Source organism: Eubalaena glacialis, chromosome 18, assembly GCF_028564815.1.
Source record: "Eubalaena glacialis isolate mEubGla1 chromosome 18, mEubGla1.1.hap2.+ XY, whole genome shotgun sequence".
NCBI classification, from domain to species: Eukaryota; Metazoa; Chordata; class Mammalia; order Artiodactyla; family Balaenidae; genus Eubalaena; species Eubalaena glacialis.
Window position 1 is genome coordinate 55,319,523 of NC_083733.1, and position 18,460 is coordinate 55,337,982.

At 46.4% G+C, this 18,460-nt stretch overlaps 1 protein-coding gene across 1 annotated transcript; it reads right to left on the bottom strand.

The window, feature by feature from the left end:
- Positions 1-5,810: 5,810 nt before the first annotated feature.
- Positions 5,811-17,077, bottom strand: LOC133077678 (WD repeat-containing protein 87-like). Its single transcript, XM_061172460.1, has 7 exons — positions 17,003-17,077; positions 15,743-15,913; positions 12,494-15,372; positions 11,752-12,023; positions 9,444-11,359; positions 9,094-9,353; positions 5,811-8,970 (listed from the first exon to the last, which is right to left on the bottom strand). The coding sequence occupies exons 1-7, from the start codon at positions 17,075-17,077 to the stop codon at positions 5,811-5,813; spliced, it is 8,733 nt and encodes a 2,910-aa protein (XP_061028443.1).
- Positions 17,078-18,460: the final 1,383 nt, after the last annotated feature.

The window sequence follows — 18,460 nt, forward strand, 5'->3', positions numbered from 1 at the left end:
CTCCCTTCCGAGCCGCCCAGCCCTCTACGAGGGCCTCACTCCCACCCTACTTGGGCTCGGAAGCGCCACGACCGCATTTTGGCAGGAAAGCACGCGAGACCCACCGACTACGCGTGCGTGCGGGCACGGGGGCGGACTAGGAGTAGCGCGGAGACCAGGAGTGAGGAACGCGCGTGCCCGCGCCGGCGACAGCCGTCGCCGACCCAAGGGCCCTGCTCCACCCCACACTCCACTTCCCACACCCGAAGCCCCGCGAGGCTCGCTTCACCTCCTCCCGCTCGACGGCTTCCTTCCTTGGGCTTTCCTGATCTCTCAGGCACTCTTCTGCCTTCTTTCTCCACGAGTCTCGAGGATTTCCCCCTCTTCAGTTCGGAGACACAAGAAGCGAGGGACAGGGAGAACGGTGTGAAAGGGTGGCTAGTAATGCGCGATCTCCCTCAGGGCGGGAGACTTCGTCCCTCCGGGCAGGGGGCTCAGAACAACACCCACGACGGCAAATGGACTCCTAGTTTGGGCCGGAGAGGCGGGACTGCATTTCCCAGCGTCCGTGCAGCGCTTCCTAGGCTAGGCCTTTCTCCGTCTCCTGGGGACCAGGCGGCTAGAGGATTGGATTTTCCAGTGTGCAGCTCTGTCCGGCGCTGGGGAAACTGCAGTTTCCAATACCATCCGTCCCAGGTTCCGTAAGTTCCGCCTTTCCCTTCAGTCTAGCCTGTTCCCCAGCGTCCCCAGGCCATAGTAGAGGAGGGAGAGGCCGGGGGACTGAAGCTCCCAGTATGCCTCTCCTTGGAGACTACAATTCCCAGTATGCTCGCGGGGAAGCTCCTTGGACTTTACCTCCCCATCAGGCCAATGCACTTGCCCAGTGTTGGCCTGCAACAAGTATCAATAGATAGCGGTGGAGGCTGTGTTGGGAGTGGACGGGAACTATAGCCCCTAACATACGCGATGTTGGGAAACCAGTTCCCAGCGTGCTGTCTTCCGTAGTTCCTTGTGTTTTGTGGAAGTGGCGGGTGGATGTCAGCTCTCAGGAAATCCTGGGAGAGAGGGAGCTTTCCCAGCAGGCCCCACGTGGTCACTTCTCTCCCTAAGTAGCCCAACTGGACCCTGGCCCGAACCTCAAATCATTCTTAACGCTTCCCAGCAAACACTCTGTTTTTTATTTTTCTAAGTCCATTCACTTCCATACACAACTTTTCAAACACATACTCCCATTCCCTTTCCCTCTACTAACAAACCCTGCTTCTCACTTCACTGAGAAAATGGAAGTTGTCAGAAGAGAATCTACACAGACTCACCAACCTACCTACCAATCTACATCTTTGCCCATGTATGTACGCTCCTTTCACTCTCATCCCACAGCTGAACTAACTATATTTTTATCTAACTCTAGTCCCTCCACTTGGGCACTAGATCTCACCGTCTTTTGTTTATCAAGTTCTTTTTTTTTTTTTTTTTTTGGCTGTGTGGCTTGCGGGATCTTAGTTCCTCCACCAAGGATTGAACTGCGGCCAGCAATGCAAGTGCGGAGTCCTAACCACTGGACAGCCAGGGAATTCCCTATTTATCAAGTTCTTGACTCCAGCAATCCCCTCACCTTGAAAACAAACAACACTCACACAGCTTTTATTTATTTCCCTTCTCTCATCAACTACTGTCCCATTTCTAACAAAACTCCTAGAAAATATTATCTATATTTCCTGCTTCCAATTTCTTTTCTTGCGTTCTCTTCTGAAAGCAGTCTAATCAGACTTTTGCACCCATCACTTTACCAAAACTGCTCTGGTCAGGGTTACTAATAATCTTCATCTTGCTGCATCTAATGGTTGACTTTCAATTATTTTCTGCTTGACCTGTTAGCAGCACTTGACACAATTGATCATTCCCTCCTCCTTGGCATGCTTTCTTCACTTAGTTTCTGTGACACCATAGGTTTCTTGATTTTCCTTCTACCCATTAGTGCTCCTCAGTTTCCTATGCTGACCTCTCCCTGACCTCTTAATGTTAGAGCTTCTCATGCTACAATCCTTGTTCCTCTTTCTTATCCACATCCACTCCCTTGGTCATCTCATCCAGTCTCTTGGCTTTAAGTATCATGTATATACCAGTGATTGCCAAATTTATGACTCCAGTATGAACCTGTCTCCTGAACTCCAGACTTACATATCCAATTGCCTACTAGACATCTTCTCTTAAATGTTTAATAGGCACCTCAATCTCAATTTGTCCAAAACTGATCTCATGAACGCCTAATCTTCCTCCTAGTACCAACTCCCTTGTTAATCTTCCCCAACTAACTTGATGGTGCCTCCAGCTTTCCACCTGGTCAAGCCAAAAACCTTGGAGTTATCTTTGACTCCTTTCTGTCACATTCACATCCAATCTATCAGCAAACCCCGATGGCTTTACCTCCAAATAGGTCCAGAACTGCCCAATACTCCTCACTTCTACTGCCTCTGTTCTCCTCTCCTCTGTTCAAGTCCACTACCTTCTTTCCTCTGAATTATTGTAGTAACCTCCTCATTCATCTCCCTGCTTGCATTCCTGCCCCCAATCTCTGACTCCCTTACCACAGTCTATTCTCCACACAGCCATCAGGGTGCTTTTTGAATATGTAAATTAGGTTTTTTTTGGCCGAGCTGCACCAGGCTTGTGGGGTGTTAGTTTCCCGACCAGGGATCAAACCCACGCCCTCGGCAGTGAAAGTGCAGAGTCCTAACCACTGGACCGCCAGGGAATTCCCTGTAAATTAGATTTTTATCACTCATCTGCTCAGAACCCTCCTATGGTTTCCATCAAATGCAGAGTAAAAGTCAAAGGCTTTAAAATGGCCCCAAAGCCATTATAAGATATAAGAAAAATCTATATGGTACCCTAGAACTGAGAGAGAGTACCCAAAGAAGAACAAACTTGGAAGCATGCTTCCTCTCCAAGGCAGTGGGTGGGGGAATACCTAGCACATACGAACAATTCTTTTTATCTAATTTCAGGAGTTTCATACCCTTGAAGCACATCCAGATCTCATTTAGCAAAACTCTGCTCAATCAGAAAACTACATGGGAGAAATCTACAGGATAATTGATTCAGTGTCTTCAACAAAGAAACTGAATGAAAAAACTGTGAAAAACTGGAGAGAGGGGAGTATAAATATTTAAGATTAAAATAGTCTTAGGGGGACTTCCCTAGCGGTCCAGTGGTTAAGACTCCAAACTTCCACTGCAGGGGGTGTGGGTTCGATCCCTGGTCAGGGAATTAAGATCCCACGTGCCGCACGGTGCATCCAAAAAGAAAAAAAAAGAAAAAGAGTCTTAGGAAGCATAACAATAAAATCCAGTGTGTAGACCTTGTTTAAATTCTGTCAAACAAATTAAGCATAAAAGGACATTTTTGGGGACAACCAGGAAAATCTGCATAGAGCATTGGATAATATTAAGGAATTATTATTAATTTTGTTAGATGTGAAAATTATTATATAAGAAAATTTTATTTTTTAGAGATGAGTATCAAAGTATTTAGGGTTGGAATATCATGATGTCTGGGATTTATTTTAAAATACTTCAACAAAGGAAAAATTAGATGAAGCAATTTTTTAAAATTAAATTTATTTATTTATTTTTGGCTGCATTGGGTCTTTGTTGCTGCGCGCGGGCTCTCCCTAGTTGCGGCGAGCAGGGTCTGCTCTTCGTTGCGGTGCGCAGGCTTCTCGTTGCGGTGGCTTCTCTTGTTGCGGAGCATGAGCTCTAGGCGCATGGGCTTCAGTAGTTGTAGCATGTGGGCTCAGTAGTTGTGGCACGCGGGCTCTAGAGAGCAGGCTCAGTAGTTGTGGTGCACGGGCTTAGTTGCCCTGCAGCATGTGGGATCTTCCCAGACCAGGGATGGAACCTGTGTCCCCTGCATTGGCAGATGGATTCTTAACCACTGCACCACCAGGGAAGTCCCAGATGAAGCAATTTTTGCAAGATGTTTACAATTAAATGAAGGGGATCTGGGGATCTGGGGGTTCATTATAATACTCTCTTCTACTTTAGTGATTGAAATTTTTCATAATAAAGAGAAAATACAAACAAGCCCTAGTCTCTGCAATTCTGGCAAAGGCAAAAGAATATCTAGGTTGTTGTAGCTGGTACCTAGGTTTTGAGGCTCCCTGAAGAGCCATCCATAGACTTCCTGACCCTGGGACAACAGTTAAGACTATTTTTCGTCACTGTGTTTTGTTTGTTTGTTTGTTGACCAGAGGACCCACTGATATCCTGCAAAATGAATTTGTTGGTATTACTATTCCCTTTCTGGATCTTTCAAGGAATTTGTCCTTTTCATTTGTGTTGTCAAATTTATGGCCCTAGATTTGTTCATATTAGTCTTCATCCTTTTAATGTGTGTAGGGTCTGTAGTGATGTCCCCTCTGCCGTGCCTTATATTTGTAATATGTTCATTATCCTCTTTTTGACACAGACAAGTAAACAGAGGCCAAAAAGGAGAAATGATTCAGGTCAAGACTGCAGAGCCAGCTGGACCATCCTTACTTCTGCTGCCTTGCCTGGCTGCTGGGTCAATCATCCTTTTTGAGGCTCCCTGTCCCCAGCCCACAGCTTTCATATACTCCATGTGGCCTGATATGTAGTCTGACATGGAAGAGCCCAACTACACACTCAGGGCTATCATTACCCTTGGCCTTCAAGGTGAATCCAACTTCTCAAAATGTTCTCTTGCTCTCTATTCCTGGCTTCCCCACAAAAGCAAACTCAGGTGGAGGGAGTAGAATAATAAAGGAGAGGTTGGGATGGAGGGTGGCAAATGGCATAGATGGGCTACTTGCTAAAATCTGTTGGCTCAGCTTACCTGGAAAGAGGCAGTTTTGAAGTCTCTATAGTGGGGAGGGGAGATCGGGGAGGAACAGCATTACTGGCAGTGACAACTTCCTCCACTTTACTACCTCTTTCCCTTTAACTGTTGTCTCCTATATTGCTAGAGGGAACGATCATAAGTCCCTAGATAGTTGGGGGCCTATTTGAGCTTACACCTAATCTTTCAAATTCTCATTCTATCATCCTACCCAAAACCCATGTCCAGGTTGGCAAAGGAAGTGGAAGATATAGGCTTCCCTCCTTTTCTTCCTGCTTTAACCTCAAATGGCCTCATCTCTTAATGCCATCCAGTAATGAGGTCACCAGGTGGTACTGGCTAGAACTTGTTGAAGTTTTTCCTGTTCTCTGAGGATCTCCTCAACACCCACCATACCTGCTGTTTGGTACTCAAGTCATCAGCATGCAGAGCTATGGTCAGGGAAAGAGTCTGCCTCCACTGTGTACCCCCAAAAACCAAGGGGCAAAATACTGGGTCTTCTGATTCTAAAATCCATTTTATTTCCATTATATCAAGGCCTCTTATATTAATGCCAAAAGTACATTTTTGTGCCAGGTGCTTTCCTTCCTATGGTCTTTAGGGGAGAATGGTGAGGGGCAAGGAAGGAAGAGGACAAGGACAGACTCTTCTGCCTGAATGCCTCCAGAGGGTGAGTGAGCACCACTGGCTTTGGGGAAGTCTTCCCACTCTCAAGAGTATGTGAGTATCTGGTCTCCCTGGCTACCTTTCTGGAGAAGCAACATTTGAGGAAAAGGGAAACATCACAGTGCTTGTTATAAATGAGAATCTCCTCTTTATTCCACATATAAAAGCTGGTTTCTGGAACTGGATAGGGAAAGAACTTTGGCATGGCTGTACCTCTGTGTGGGCCCTAGGGATAAAGGTCTAGATTCTGGTGACAAGGCCTTTCTCCAGGTGGGAATGAAAAGTCCTGCCCCTTCAGTCCCAAATTAGGGGGTAGGAGCAACGATGTAGGGCAATTCCTTGGTGAGGTGTAAATCAGCTTGCGGCAGGCTCTTCCAGGCAAGTTCTAGGATCCCATACTGGGCAATGCCCATAGGGAGCATGGTACGTACATTGTTCTTCCCTGGGAGGGGAACCACCTCCTGGAACTCCAGAGGACCTTTAGGGGTGTGAGAGCCACCACAGAACAGGTGGTAGAACAACCGCTCCCCAGGAACTAGCTCCATGGCCTTTAGGGCCTCTTTGTAAATGATCTCTTGGGATTGAGGTTCCCCTCTCAGTAACAGTTCCTGTAGTAGCCTCTGGATTCGGGGGGACTTAAGTTGGTACAGGTCCATGAGACGGTAGAACTGTTCCATCCAAGCAGCACTGTCTTTCGCGTATCGCTCCTGCAACATCCGCAAAACATGGTACAATGCCACAAATGTCTCCCATAGAGGCACCTTGTCCTTTTTTTTAGAGATGGGCTGTGCCTTCTTTTCCAACTTGGGCAATTTGGCAAACCTGCCCTTATCCTTAAAAGCCCAGAAGTCCTTTTGAAACATCAGTGCTAGGGTTTGTTTTTCCACAGGGTCAAGGGCACCTGTGAAAATGTCTCTTGGTGGAGGATAATGGTGTTGCATCTCCATCTCCTTGCGAGCAGTGGATATCTGCTCTGCCCGCGCACTCTTGTAAGGCTCTCCTAGAAGATGCCAATTTATAGCCTTCAGGTCTGGAATCATTTTGGTAGCTAATGGGGACTTTGGTGTGGATACAGCCAAAGGTTTTAGCCAGCTTTCCTTTTCCTTTCCGTTTATAGGAGGGATCACTTTCAAGTATTTTGGACCCATGGGCTCCTTACTGGGTTTTGAGATACTTGTGCTTCGTGATTCCAGGTTCTGCTTGTGACGGTACACAATGGCTTCAAGTTTGGCCAGATGCATCCACTCTAAGTTTTCCTTTGCAGTGAGGTCTTTGAGAAGCTGGCACAATCTGTGGAAACTAGCCCTGGAAAGCTGTTCTCCTGCCTCCATCTGTTCTAGGACATGGTGGATCCACTCTACATCTGAGAGGCTGACGTCTGCATATATTTCCTCAGCCAGGATTTTGGACACAGGTAATTGTACCTCAGTCTGTCCCTTCAGAGATGGATGACGCTGCAGAAGCCACTGCCACTTGGCCCCTAGTTGTTTGCCTTGGAGTTTATGAGCTTCCATGGTCTTCTTCAATATGTGGGATAAATATGGGGTCTTTAAGTCAGGCTCTTGGGACTCCAAAACTGTATCCAAAACTTGTAGAGGTATGGGCTTATATTTCTTCAACAGTTCTTCTTGTTTATCCATAAACCCTATCCCTGGGAATACCCTGGACGTCTCAAGTACTGTGGCCTTATCTTCCCAGGATATTTGTTTAGTTGACGCTGGCACTGGTACCTTCTCTTCCCTCCCCAGAACTACTGAGATCAGTTGCTTGGAAGGGCTTTTCAGAACTTCAAGTTTTATAGCACTGCCTTTGACCTTGGGGATTCTTTTCTCAATAGAAGGGACTGCTTCTCTTCCTTTTAAGTCCTTTTTTCTTTCTCCTGGTAACTTAAATAGTTTTTCTTTTTTAAAGATCTCTTTCTTCTTGTCTACCTCTTCTTCCAATGAGCTTCTCTCCTCTTCCTCCCCCTCTTTCTCACTCAAATGTTCCATCTCTTCCTCACTCATGCTTTCCTCCTTCTCAAACACTTCCTCCTCCTCCTCTTCCTCCTCCTGCACCTTCTTCTCCTTTTTCTTTTTCTTCTTCTTCTCCTTCCCTTCCTCTTCCTCCTCCTCCTCCTCTTCCATTTCCTCCTCTTCCTCCTCCTCCTCCTCTTCTTCCTCCTCCTCAGACAAACTCTCTCGCTCTATTTCATCTAACAAGCTTTCCACTTCTTCAGAAAAGCTCTCTTCACTTTTCACACTTTTCACCTCATCCTCTTGACTGAGAAACTCTTCCTGTTGCAAATCAACTCTCTTTAGCTTTTTTCTCTTTCTTGACCTTTGTTTAAGGAATGGCTTTGCCTCTTCTTCTTCCGTTATTTCATCCTCCTCTTCTTCCTGTATGACTTCTCTCTGTTGCCTGGCCAATCTGCTTTCTTCCTCAGTCATCTTTTTCTCTTTCTTTATCAGTCTTCTCATTTCCTTGGCCAGTTTTCTCTGCCTCTTAGCCAGTTTCTTCTCACCTGTGGCAATTTCTGGTTGTTCCTCAGAAAAATCCCACTCCTTGGCATCAAGTTCGTTCTGTACCTTGTTCAATTCCTTTTCCTTAGTAAGGAATGACCTCTTTAACTTTGTCATCTCTATTTCTTGCTGGGTTAGTTTCCTTTCTTTTTTGATAAGGCCTTGAAGTCTCTTTAAGATTTTGCTGCTTACTTTTAATGGTTCCTTGGAAATGCCCTTGCTTTCTTTAGCCAACTTCCTTATTAATTTGGCTAGCTTCCTTTCTTCCTGGGCACATACTCTCCCTCCTCTAGTAAACTCCAGTTTTCCTTTGGTAATGTCTGTTTGCTCTGTGGCCAGTATCCTATCTTCATAGACCAGTATCTTTTCCTCTAGTGACAATTTCCTCTTAATTAGTTCTAGTTCATCCTTAGTTGGTCTTCCCTGTCTTGAAGTTTCTTGAGTCTCTTTTTTAAAGACAGTTTCCTTTCCCTCAGCCAGTCTCACCTTCTCCCAGGCCACTTTCTTTATTTCCATGCCCAATGCCTTTTCTTCCTTAGTAATAGACCAGTCACCTCTGAGCTGTTTCAGTCCTTGGAATATCATCCTCTTTTCCATAGCTAATTTCATTTTGTCCTGGGCTACTTGGTGCTGTTTCTCAGCCAGGCTTTCCTCTAATTGGGTCAGTTTTTCCTCTATAGCAGCCAATTTCTCCTTTCTCTGGAAAAGTTTCTCCTTTTCCTCCATCAGCTTCTTCTCTATCTGAACCAGTCTCTTCTTGTACATGTCCAGGTTCTCCTTTCCTTGGTCTGATTTCTTTCTCTTCTGGGTGAGGCTTTCTTTGAGCTGGATTAAGTTTTCTTTCCTCTGAGCCAGTTTCACCTTCTCCTGAGCTAGATTCTCCTCCTGAGCCAGAGTCTTCTGCCTCCAGGCTACTATCTCCTTGGTTTTGGGGAGTTCTTCCTTATTCTGGACCAATTTATTCCTTTCCTGGGCCAGTTTTTGCTTATTCTTTATCAGTTGCTCCCTTTTCTGGACAAGTCTTGCCTCCTCCCCAGGCAGTGTTTCCATGTCCTGGGTCAGTTTCTTCTCATCCTGGATCAGTAGCTCTTCTTCTTGGGCCAATTTCTGCTTATTCTCCATCAGTTGCTCCCTTTTCTGGCCAAGTCTTTCCTCTTCTTCAGGAAATTTTACATTGTCCTGGGCCAGTTTCTTCTCTTCCTGGATCAGCAGCTCTTCTTCCTGGGCCAACTTTTGCTTATTCTCCATCAATTGCTCCCTTTTCTGGACAAGTCTTTCCTTTTCCTCAGGCAGTTTTCCCTTGTCCTGGACCAGTTTCTCCTCTTCCTGGATCAGCAGTTCTTCTTCCTGGACCACTTCTTTCTCTTCCACATTCAGTTTCTCCTCTTGAGAGGCCAGTGTCGTCTCCTCCTGATCCAGTCTCTCCTCTTCATTGACCAGTTCCTCCTCTTCCTGATTCAGTTCCTCCTCTTCCCATGCCAGCTCCTCCGATTCCTGGGCTAGTTCCTTTTCTTGCCATGCTAGATCTTGCTCCTTCTGGGCCAGTTTTTCCAGTTTCTGGACCAATATCTTTTTTACCTCAGCTAGCTTCCCTCCTTTCTTTGCTATTTTCTCGTCTTCTTGAGCCAGTTTCTCCAATCTCATGGCCAGTTTCTTCCTTCGCTGGGCCAATTTCTCTGCTTCCTGGGTTAGCATCTCCTCTCTTTGGGCTAGTTTTTCCTCATTCTGGATAAACTTCCTCTCTGCCTGCACCATTTTCCTGTCCTTCTGGGCCAGTTTCTCATAGTCTCTGGCCATTTTTCTCTCTTCCTGAGCCAGTTTTCTCTCTTCCTGTGCTAGCTTCTCTACTTCTTGTGCCAGCTTCCTCTTTTCTTGGGCTCGTTTTATTTCAACTTGGGCCCGTTTCCTCTCAACCTGTGCCTGTTCATATTCTTGGTGGATCTGTCTCTGCTCTTCTGTCATCAGCTCTTCTCCTTCTTCTGCTGCTGCTGCTTCTTCTTCTCCTTCCCACTCCTGAGACAATTCTTCCTCCAGGGTCACTTCCTCCTCATCCTCCAACAATTGCTCCCTGGCCCTGGCTGCCATCTTTTCCCAGATCTGTGACCATTCATCCCACGTCTGCTTCCTCTTGTCCCTCTCCAGCTCTTCCTCATCTGGGAACAGCTTTTCTTCCTCCTCATGGAGCTTCTCCTCTTCCTGAAGATGCCTGCTTTCCCAGGCTTTCTTCCATTCATCCCAGGATATCCTCGTCTCACTGTAGGCCTGTTTCCACTGATCCCGGGACTTCTTCCACTCCTGCCAAGACAGCTTTGTCTCTTCCTTAACTGGTCTTCCTTCTTGCTCAACCACTTTCTCCTCTAATTTGGCCTTTTCCCCCACTTCCTGACTCACGTCCCTCTCCTCTTCTTTGGTTTTTTTCCTCTCTTTTTTATCCACTTTTATTTCCTGCTGGACTGCTTTCCCCTCCTGCTTAGAGGGCTTCTTAGAGGGTTTCTTCTCTTCTTTCTTTGATATTCGTTTTCCCTTGGTTACGTCTGGTTCTAAAAAAGCAACTTTCTCTTTCTTGCCTTTTTTGGGAATCACCTGGGTTTCCCGCAAGTCCTGCACATCCCTTTCTTTCTTTCGCTCTTGCTCCTCTTTTGTCTCCTCTTCCTTGTCTCTGATCACCATGTCCTCTCTAATTGCTCCTCCCTGAGGAAAAACTGGTTTCTCCTCTGGCCAGGCTACATCCCAGTCAAGGTCCTCAAGCAGTTCCTTACTTTCTTTCTTCAACAGGGGACAGATCTCCTGAAAGAGCTCCCAGCTGGGCTGTCGATCTGCCAGCACCTCCTGAGCCATGGTCACTAGCTCAGTGTTTAGAGCTTCTGACATTTTTGTCTGGGAACCAGATATCCTCAGGGTCATAAGACGACATAGATCGTCCCGCCATGATGAGCCATCTCCAGGGGTAGTACTGTGGCCAGGAGCTCCAGAGGCACCCCGCCCTCTGACTTTCACCAGCTTCACAACTGATTCTTTCCTTATAGGATATGGAGGGTCCTCAACTGTAACTTCAGCGTCTATTGTCTTCCTCTTGCGCCTCTTTTTGGGTTTCTGAAGTGTTGCTTTCCTGCCTCTTTTGTCACGTATCTTCCTCAGCATCTTCAGGGTCAATGCAACATGATCCTTTGAGGCATCTACCCCTGGAGGCTCTTGTTCATCATCTTTTGAAATCTTTAGTATACTGGAGGTTGAAGACCTACACTCCTCCCCCTCAGTTGGTGCAGCTTCACTCTGATCATCTTCACCCTCTAAGGGACCTGGCTCTGTGCCAGTCTCTTTCATCTTCTTGAGGCTCCGCAAAAATTTTCGGGCTATAGGGAGAATCAGGAGATGTAGATAAGGGAAGCATGGGAGGCTTAAATGAAGCCCTTCCCAAAATCTGGTATGAGCTAAGAGGAACTGCCATAACAGATGTAGCAACAGAGGGGGCTGAGGCCTTTTTTTAAAAAAAGGCATTCTCCTTGCTTTATTCCCAGTGCCTTCCCTCCTCCCTCCCCCCCACCCCCCACCTCTGTCAAGTCTTACAGAGATAGGTTTTGGAGTCTCTCTGAATTTGGGTGGATTCTTCCTAGGAAGGTTCTTTTCTGTGAAAGGATCTTTCCACTTACCTCTGTTCCTATCTGATACTTCTTGACCCACGTTATCCTTAACTACCCTGCCTCTTGGGGACCCTGAGGCATTAACCAGATCACCCCATACATACTATGCTTTCTGCCTCCTACTCGGCCCCGTCTTTGGCCTTTGCTGGGCTTGTAGGCAACTTCAGGTTCTTCAGGAGCTGTATCAAGTTGGTTGGAAAGGGCGGTAAGTTCAGAAGCCCCTGAGACATCTAAAGAAAAAGTAGGCTTTTCATCACCCAGTGATAGGATCAGGTTTTCATTCAATCGCTGCTCCACTTGGGAATGAAGGATTTGGAGATCTGTGGCCCGCATTCCCAGCAGCTGGTCCAGGGTTTCTTCCCCAATCATTTCCTGCCTATGAAAGTCAAAGGAGAGGAAGGACCATGCTGAATCAGGGACAAGAGGGAGAATGAGAAGGAAAGAACTGCTATGTAACAGGCAAGGGACTTGACAACATGACCAACAGAGACAGCGTACGTAGAGGTAAAGAATGGCGAAGAAGAAAGAAAAAGTCTAGGAAGCCAAGATGGTAATGCATGGCGTGACCTGTATGGGGCCTTCAAGGGTAGGAGAAGAGGGTGAAAAGGGGCACTTGAAGAGGTAGGGGACAAACAGGAATAGGAGAAGAAATGGAGAAAGGAGTGAGCAGTTAGGGGACCATCAGGATAGTCTAGGAATGGAAAAAGACTATGAACAAGGATAAAGGACAGGAAGAGCTAATGAACAGAGATGAAGAGACAGTGAAGACAGAGAAGGGAAAAATGGGAAAGGGGAAGAAGAAAATCAGAAGCTAGTAAAGAACTGAGGAAGGCACAAAGAACTTACTGCATCTCCCGGAAAGTATCTTGGTTGTGGATCAAGTTTAAGAGTGAGGTCTTAGAGTGGATTCCAGTCTCAGCCATGAGGCTCAGGGCCTTATTCCTCACTCTTTCATCTTTGTCCATTAGTCTTTGGGCCAGAGGCACGGCAAAGAGATGCGTAATCATTCCTAGACGCTTCAGCCCTTCCCAGGCTAGCTCTCGGATCAGTGGATTGTAATGTGTTGTATCATCCAACAGACGATGGGCTGTTTCAGTGCGCAGGAGTGGAGACACCTGGTAAGAGGCAAAGATTTGCCCTAGTGCACCAATACAGCACTGGTACTTCAGTGGAGAAGCATAGATCATAATACTGAGAATTGTCTCTATCAGGCTATTGATAGCTATTTCACTCATCTTTCTTCCCAGCCAACTGCAGTTTGCTGAGTCTGTAAGGACACTGTAAGTTATATCCTTTGACGCTCTTATTTCAAGGAAGTCTTCATCCTCCTTTTCACGTGCATATTCTCCTACATCACTTATAGCTCTTACCCTACCGTGCCAGAAGAAGAATTGTTGAGACTTGTCCCATTCCAGTTCCCGCATGGGTGAGTGCAGGTTGCACTGTAGGTATATCGGGCTGCCCTGTGGCCAAAGACGGGCACGAATCACTGAGTTAGGGATGTAGCAATCAGGAGCCAAGAGCCATTTCTGCCCATGACCAAAGTAGTATCGCAGTATCTGGTAAGGGTTGAGCCCATCCCAGGTAGTCAGCTGTAGCTGGGGAGGAAGCACATAATGGGAATGAGGAGGTTTTTTCACCTGCGTCCAATCAGCTTCCTTATACAAGGACTCGTGTCTGAAGGAAGACAGTAACACAGGGCTCCCTTGCTCATCTTCTTCTATGACGTGTGGCACATTATGATCAAAGGCGATGGCCCGATTATTGACAAGGTTCTCCAGACCCACTAATTGCTGTTGCCCTTGTCCAAAGTAGATATACTTGGGCACAAACATGGTCTCAAAGGAGAAGAAGAAGCTTGGTATGAAAGGCTTAGGAACTTCTAGCACTTCATCTGTCATACCCATAAGGGAAAGGTGAGCCAGCAGGGCTGAGGGAAGCAGTTTTAAACAGGACACCAGATAAAGACTCTGGTTGAAAGTGACAAGCAGGTCACCCCGGTCATTTGCAAAGCAGAGTGGGCCAAAGTGCAATGATGAGTCCAGCATGGCTATGAGTCTACCATGGAAGTTCCAGATCCGGACAGAGCCATCACTGCCACCCGTGACAAAAAGACTCAAGGATAGGCAGACATCAAAAGATGTGATGGTACACTGGTGCAGAGGCAACGTCTCTATGAACGTTGAGCCTTCCTGTGACCCAGAGGACAGAAAGTCATGGAACTTCCAGAGACGCAGGCAGTTAGTCTCCGTGATGGCACCCACAGACTTGGGCAAGAGTATCAAGTGTGTTAGCTGACAGCTGCTGAGAATGCTGGCGAGGGGCTGCAGCTGCACTCTCACCCCTTCAAGCACAGCTTCTGATAGGTGTACATAGTCATCCATTCCATAGGAACAGAGCAAAGAGTTTTCTCGGCAACCAGGAAGCCCTCCAGGCAGTGTAGAGAGTGCTAATACAGCCCCAAAGTGCATGAATTTCTCTATTTGGGCACAGCTGTGCTGGGAAAGCACTCTGATCACACCACTCTGGTGTCCAGAGAACATTAGTCCTTCTAGACCCCGACCCAGGTGGAAATGCCCATAAGCCAGGCATTGTACCATGTCCTGAGAATCTGGTGAGGTGCATATAAGATACTTGGCTGGGCAAGGGCAGCGGGTTGTGTCAAATACCAGCACATCTGAGCTGCCTGTTGCTACAAAGAGCTCCTCTTTATCTGGGTCATAGGCCCAATCCACAGCCTTGTCCAGGATTGAGAAGGGCCAGGTGATAACCAGAAGATTCCCTGTTAGTGGGGACACAAAGCGCAACAAGCCATCCTCAGTAGTGCACAGGATCCGGAACCAGTTATTGCCACAGCGGACCCGACGTATCTGCTGGGGAGCAGAGCCACAGACATTGAAGAGGTTATAGAAGCAGGGCAGACTGCGCAAGGAGAAAGAATGGGTAGTCTGGCAGAAGAAAGTAGTGCTATCAATAAACTGGAGTTGATACAGTTCCTCGCCAAGTTCTAGCTGCCGCAGTAGACTCCCTGAAGTCAGGTTCCACTCCTTGATTAAGCCTTCTTGGCCGGCTGTTAGCAGGGTGTGGGCTTCTGGCCGGCTGCGGATACATATCACCGATGAGAAATGGGCCTTGAAACTGTGGAGTGCGTGGCCCTGATTGAGGCTCCACACGTGGATTTCCCCAGTCTTGTTTCCAGCATAGAGAAAGCGCTGCTCAGAACAGGTGAAGCAGCAGGTGATTGAGGAGCCACTGGTGGTGGAAGGGAACCTCTTCACCTCTGCCAGCCGGCCGTGGCCCTGGCGCTCAAGGACCCTCACCACAGTCTCACACAGGGCTACAAGGGAGCCATTGGGGCCGTTCAACATGATGTTGTGGACTAGCTCATCACCAGGCATGGAAACCATGTGGGCTATTTGGAGACCCTTGCCACTCCGCTCCATGATCCAGGTGACCACTGCCCCCAGGATTCCCGACAGAAGCATCTTCATTTCTGGGTCATAGCAGAGGCAGTTGATGTTGAAGCGGCAGGGCACTATACCCAGGGGTTTGAATGACTGAAAGTGGTCCCCAAAGAGCCGCAGGAGCAGGTCACCACAGTAGACCACGAGGATATGAAAGGAACCTGTGTGAACCATGGACTGGATGGGCGGCAGTCGTTCGGTCATGGAGAATGTTCTCTTCTCCACCATGTCCTCAGTTTTGCTCTTCATCCATACCACAGCCTAGAAGGGAAAAAGATGGGAACTGCCTAGAAAAGATAGTAGAAGAAGAAAGGGCAGAATATTCAGCTATTTTTCTCTTGCTAAGGAGAAACTGGAAGACTCTAGAGTGATTTTACCCCCTGGTTTTGGGAGTTGGAAATATTGTAGAAGCAGGAAACCTAGGACTCTTTCCCTAACCTTGGCCTACTTTAGGAGAACCATAAAATCTGTCCAACACAGAGACTGTAATTGGAGAAAGGATGAACGGGGAATCCTGGATCCAGGTCACTTTCATTCAACGGGTATATCTTCCTGGGTTAATCTAGGGTCAGAACTTACGTGGGCATGGCCCCTGTAGAATGGGCTAAGAAGAAAGGCTGGGTAGTTTTACCTGTATTTCTTTTGTGCTTGTTGTCACCCACGAGAGGGAAGCAAAGAAGTGGGCATCACTGAAGTAATAGCATATAAGTGGCATATTTTGAGGATGGCGAGACTCTTTGAACAGGATCTGGGACCGGTCACTCAACACAACTACATCAGTCTTTGGGTCATCTAGAGTTTGCTGGGGAGAGGCATGGCATAAACTAAGAGACCAGGAACACATATGCACTAAATACATTCTCATGCAAGTCACAATTGAAGCAGTTCTCAAAGTTACGCCTCAGCCCCAAGGATCACTCCTGTGACTCCCACACATGAACAATTTATCACCTGTGGGACACTATACTTCACAAGCATGTAACAAAACCCCCAACACAAAAGCGAACCAAACCGCTATAGGGCCTATATGGGCAAATTTTATGGTGTGAGCACAGGGGAAAACTGATGTTCTTCCCAACATGTCCTCTAACATTCTCCCTCCTGTCTAAAAGGTACATATGTCATAAAAGACACATTTACCAGATTACAAAGGCAAGTGCACTGCCGTATGCCCACATGTAAAGTAACACAGTATCCCAAAAGTCAGTGCAGCTTTATTAAAGCCTAAAACTGCACTAAGTAAGACTTTTAGGACACCTTTCTGGCCTTTAAGTTTGACAGAGGAAGACTTTTTATGTGTGTGTACATATATATATACACACACACACACACACATATATATATATATATATATATGTGTGTGTGTGTGTGTGTATATATACACATACACACACACATATATATACACACATTTTATATATATACATTATATATATATATACACACATTTTATATATATATATATAGACACACACACACTATAAATATGTGTTTGTGTGTGTGTGTGTGTGTATTATCCCACTGTGATAGAGCATGTGCTATGAAACATGCACCTGGGATCCTTTTACACAGAGCCAGCCATAGCAAAACTGAGGTTGGCAGCTATTCTCTCTGGTGCCTTCTCCATTCTCTTTTAGAAAAATCTCTCTTCCCAGAGGGTTGGTTCTTCTGAAATGCTTCAAAGTGTTAACCTCTCACCATCAAAATGTCCTTGCAAGAGGTCTCTAGACTCATTTGGAAGTTGATGGCCCACTTTCTACTAAGGGGACAGTTGTCTTTATCATCTACCTTGCCTACTTCCTGCATAGAGGATCTATGCTCCTCTGAAGTGCTCATAACTCTTAAGATAGATAGAGGCCAATAATATGTTTATGTTCTACATATACATTACCTTGCTTTTATGTATCATGTCATTTATAAGGTATTTAAAATCCTTCCACAGGGGAATGAGTCTGGGGGAAGTCATCACCTTGATTATCCCCTGGTCCTCCTCAGGACCGTCGTTTAAAAACCTGTAGGAATACAAAAGAGGCCAGATTAGCCACTGATAGTTTTTGAGGAGCTAGAAATCGGAAGGCAAGATCCATGAACTCATGTTTATTGGACACTTTTTGAATGTCAGGAACTATGCATAAGATACCTTCTCATTTAATCCTCACTGCAGCCCAGTGAGGTAGGTATTACCTCATTTGAGAAAACTGAGGCTTGGAGAGGGTAAATAAAGGAGTTGGAGGTTGAATCTTAGCACTGGCTATCATCCAATAGGATATTATGGGGGAGGAAAGCAGAGAAACCTAAGAGGGGCTGGAAAGGAATACTGTCACAGGCAAATAATTGTTCTTTGCTGGTGATGGGCTGTCAAGAGATCTTTTTGCAAGAACTAGTAGTTCCCAAAGTGTGGACCCTGCACCTCCTGCACCGGGATTCCTGGGGGAGAGGTACATCTTAAAATGCAGATCCTTAGGTACTGAAGCAGAACCATGGTGGTGGGCCCCTGAGTCCTTCACTTGTAACAAGCTCCCTAGGTGATTCTGTGGACATTGAAGTCTGACTGCTGAAACAGGAAATCGAGATAAAGGGTGCCCAGGACAAAGAGTCAGCTCCATGTAGCCCAGCTGGAGAAAGGATCCAGCCATTCGGCCTTGCAGGCTTTCCCAGGCTTGTGGAATCAAGTAGCTCTCTTGCATGTGATACATCTGCTATTCATCCTCCTCCTCCCCATTCCCTTCTCTTTGGCCTTCATGAGGACAAACCTCTACTTTTCTTAGTTGGATGGTGAATAAATCCTACTTTTAACAAGTTCCCTCTGTCAGGGGGTCTGTCATTACTGATCTGACGATGGGCTTGTTTTCCTCATTTGTAAAATGAAAATGCCAGATCCTTGCAACTTCACAGGATTGTTGCAAGGATCAACTAAGATAATTCCTGTGAATACTTTTTAAAGTATACTCTGAAGCAACAAACAATTATGATTGCTGTTTTTAGGCTGGTTTGGTTCTCAGAGAAGTACTAGATATTTCCTTCCAACCTATACTTTGTACTTTTCAGTTGCTCTGGAAACATTACAGCTAAATTTAATAGTCTGGCCAGCAGAGGGCAGTGGAAGCCATCCTTGTGCCTGCCAGATGAAGGAAAACTGATGGACTTTCAGTTTAAAGAAGTGGTCCCCAAAGCGCGATCCTCAGGACAGCAGCATCAGCATCACCCGGGAACTTGTTAGAAATGCAAATTATCAGGCCCCACCCTAGACCTACTAAATCGGAAACTCCGCGCGTAGGGCCCCAAAATCCGAGTTTTAACAAGCTCTCCAGCTGGTCTTAAAGTCTGAGAAACACTGGTTTGGAGAGCT

Excerpts from the sequence above, each read along its gene's own strand:
- LOC133077678 (XM_061172460.1), bottom strand. The coding sequence starts at position 17,077 with ATGACTTCCCCCAGACTCATTCCCCTGTGGAAGGATTTTAAATACCTT. Across the intron at positions 15,373-15,742 it reads CAAGCACAAAAGAAATACAG|GCTGTGGTATGGATGAAGAG; the intron begins GTAAAACTACCC and ends TTTCCCTTCTAG. Across the intron at positions 9,354-9,443 it reads ATCAGGAAGAGGAGGAACTG|GAAGAAGAACTGCTGATCCA; the intron begins GTCAATGAAGAG and ends GAAGTGGTCCAG.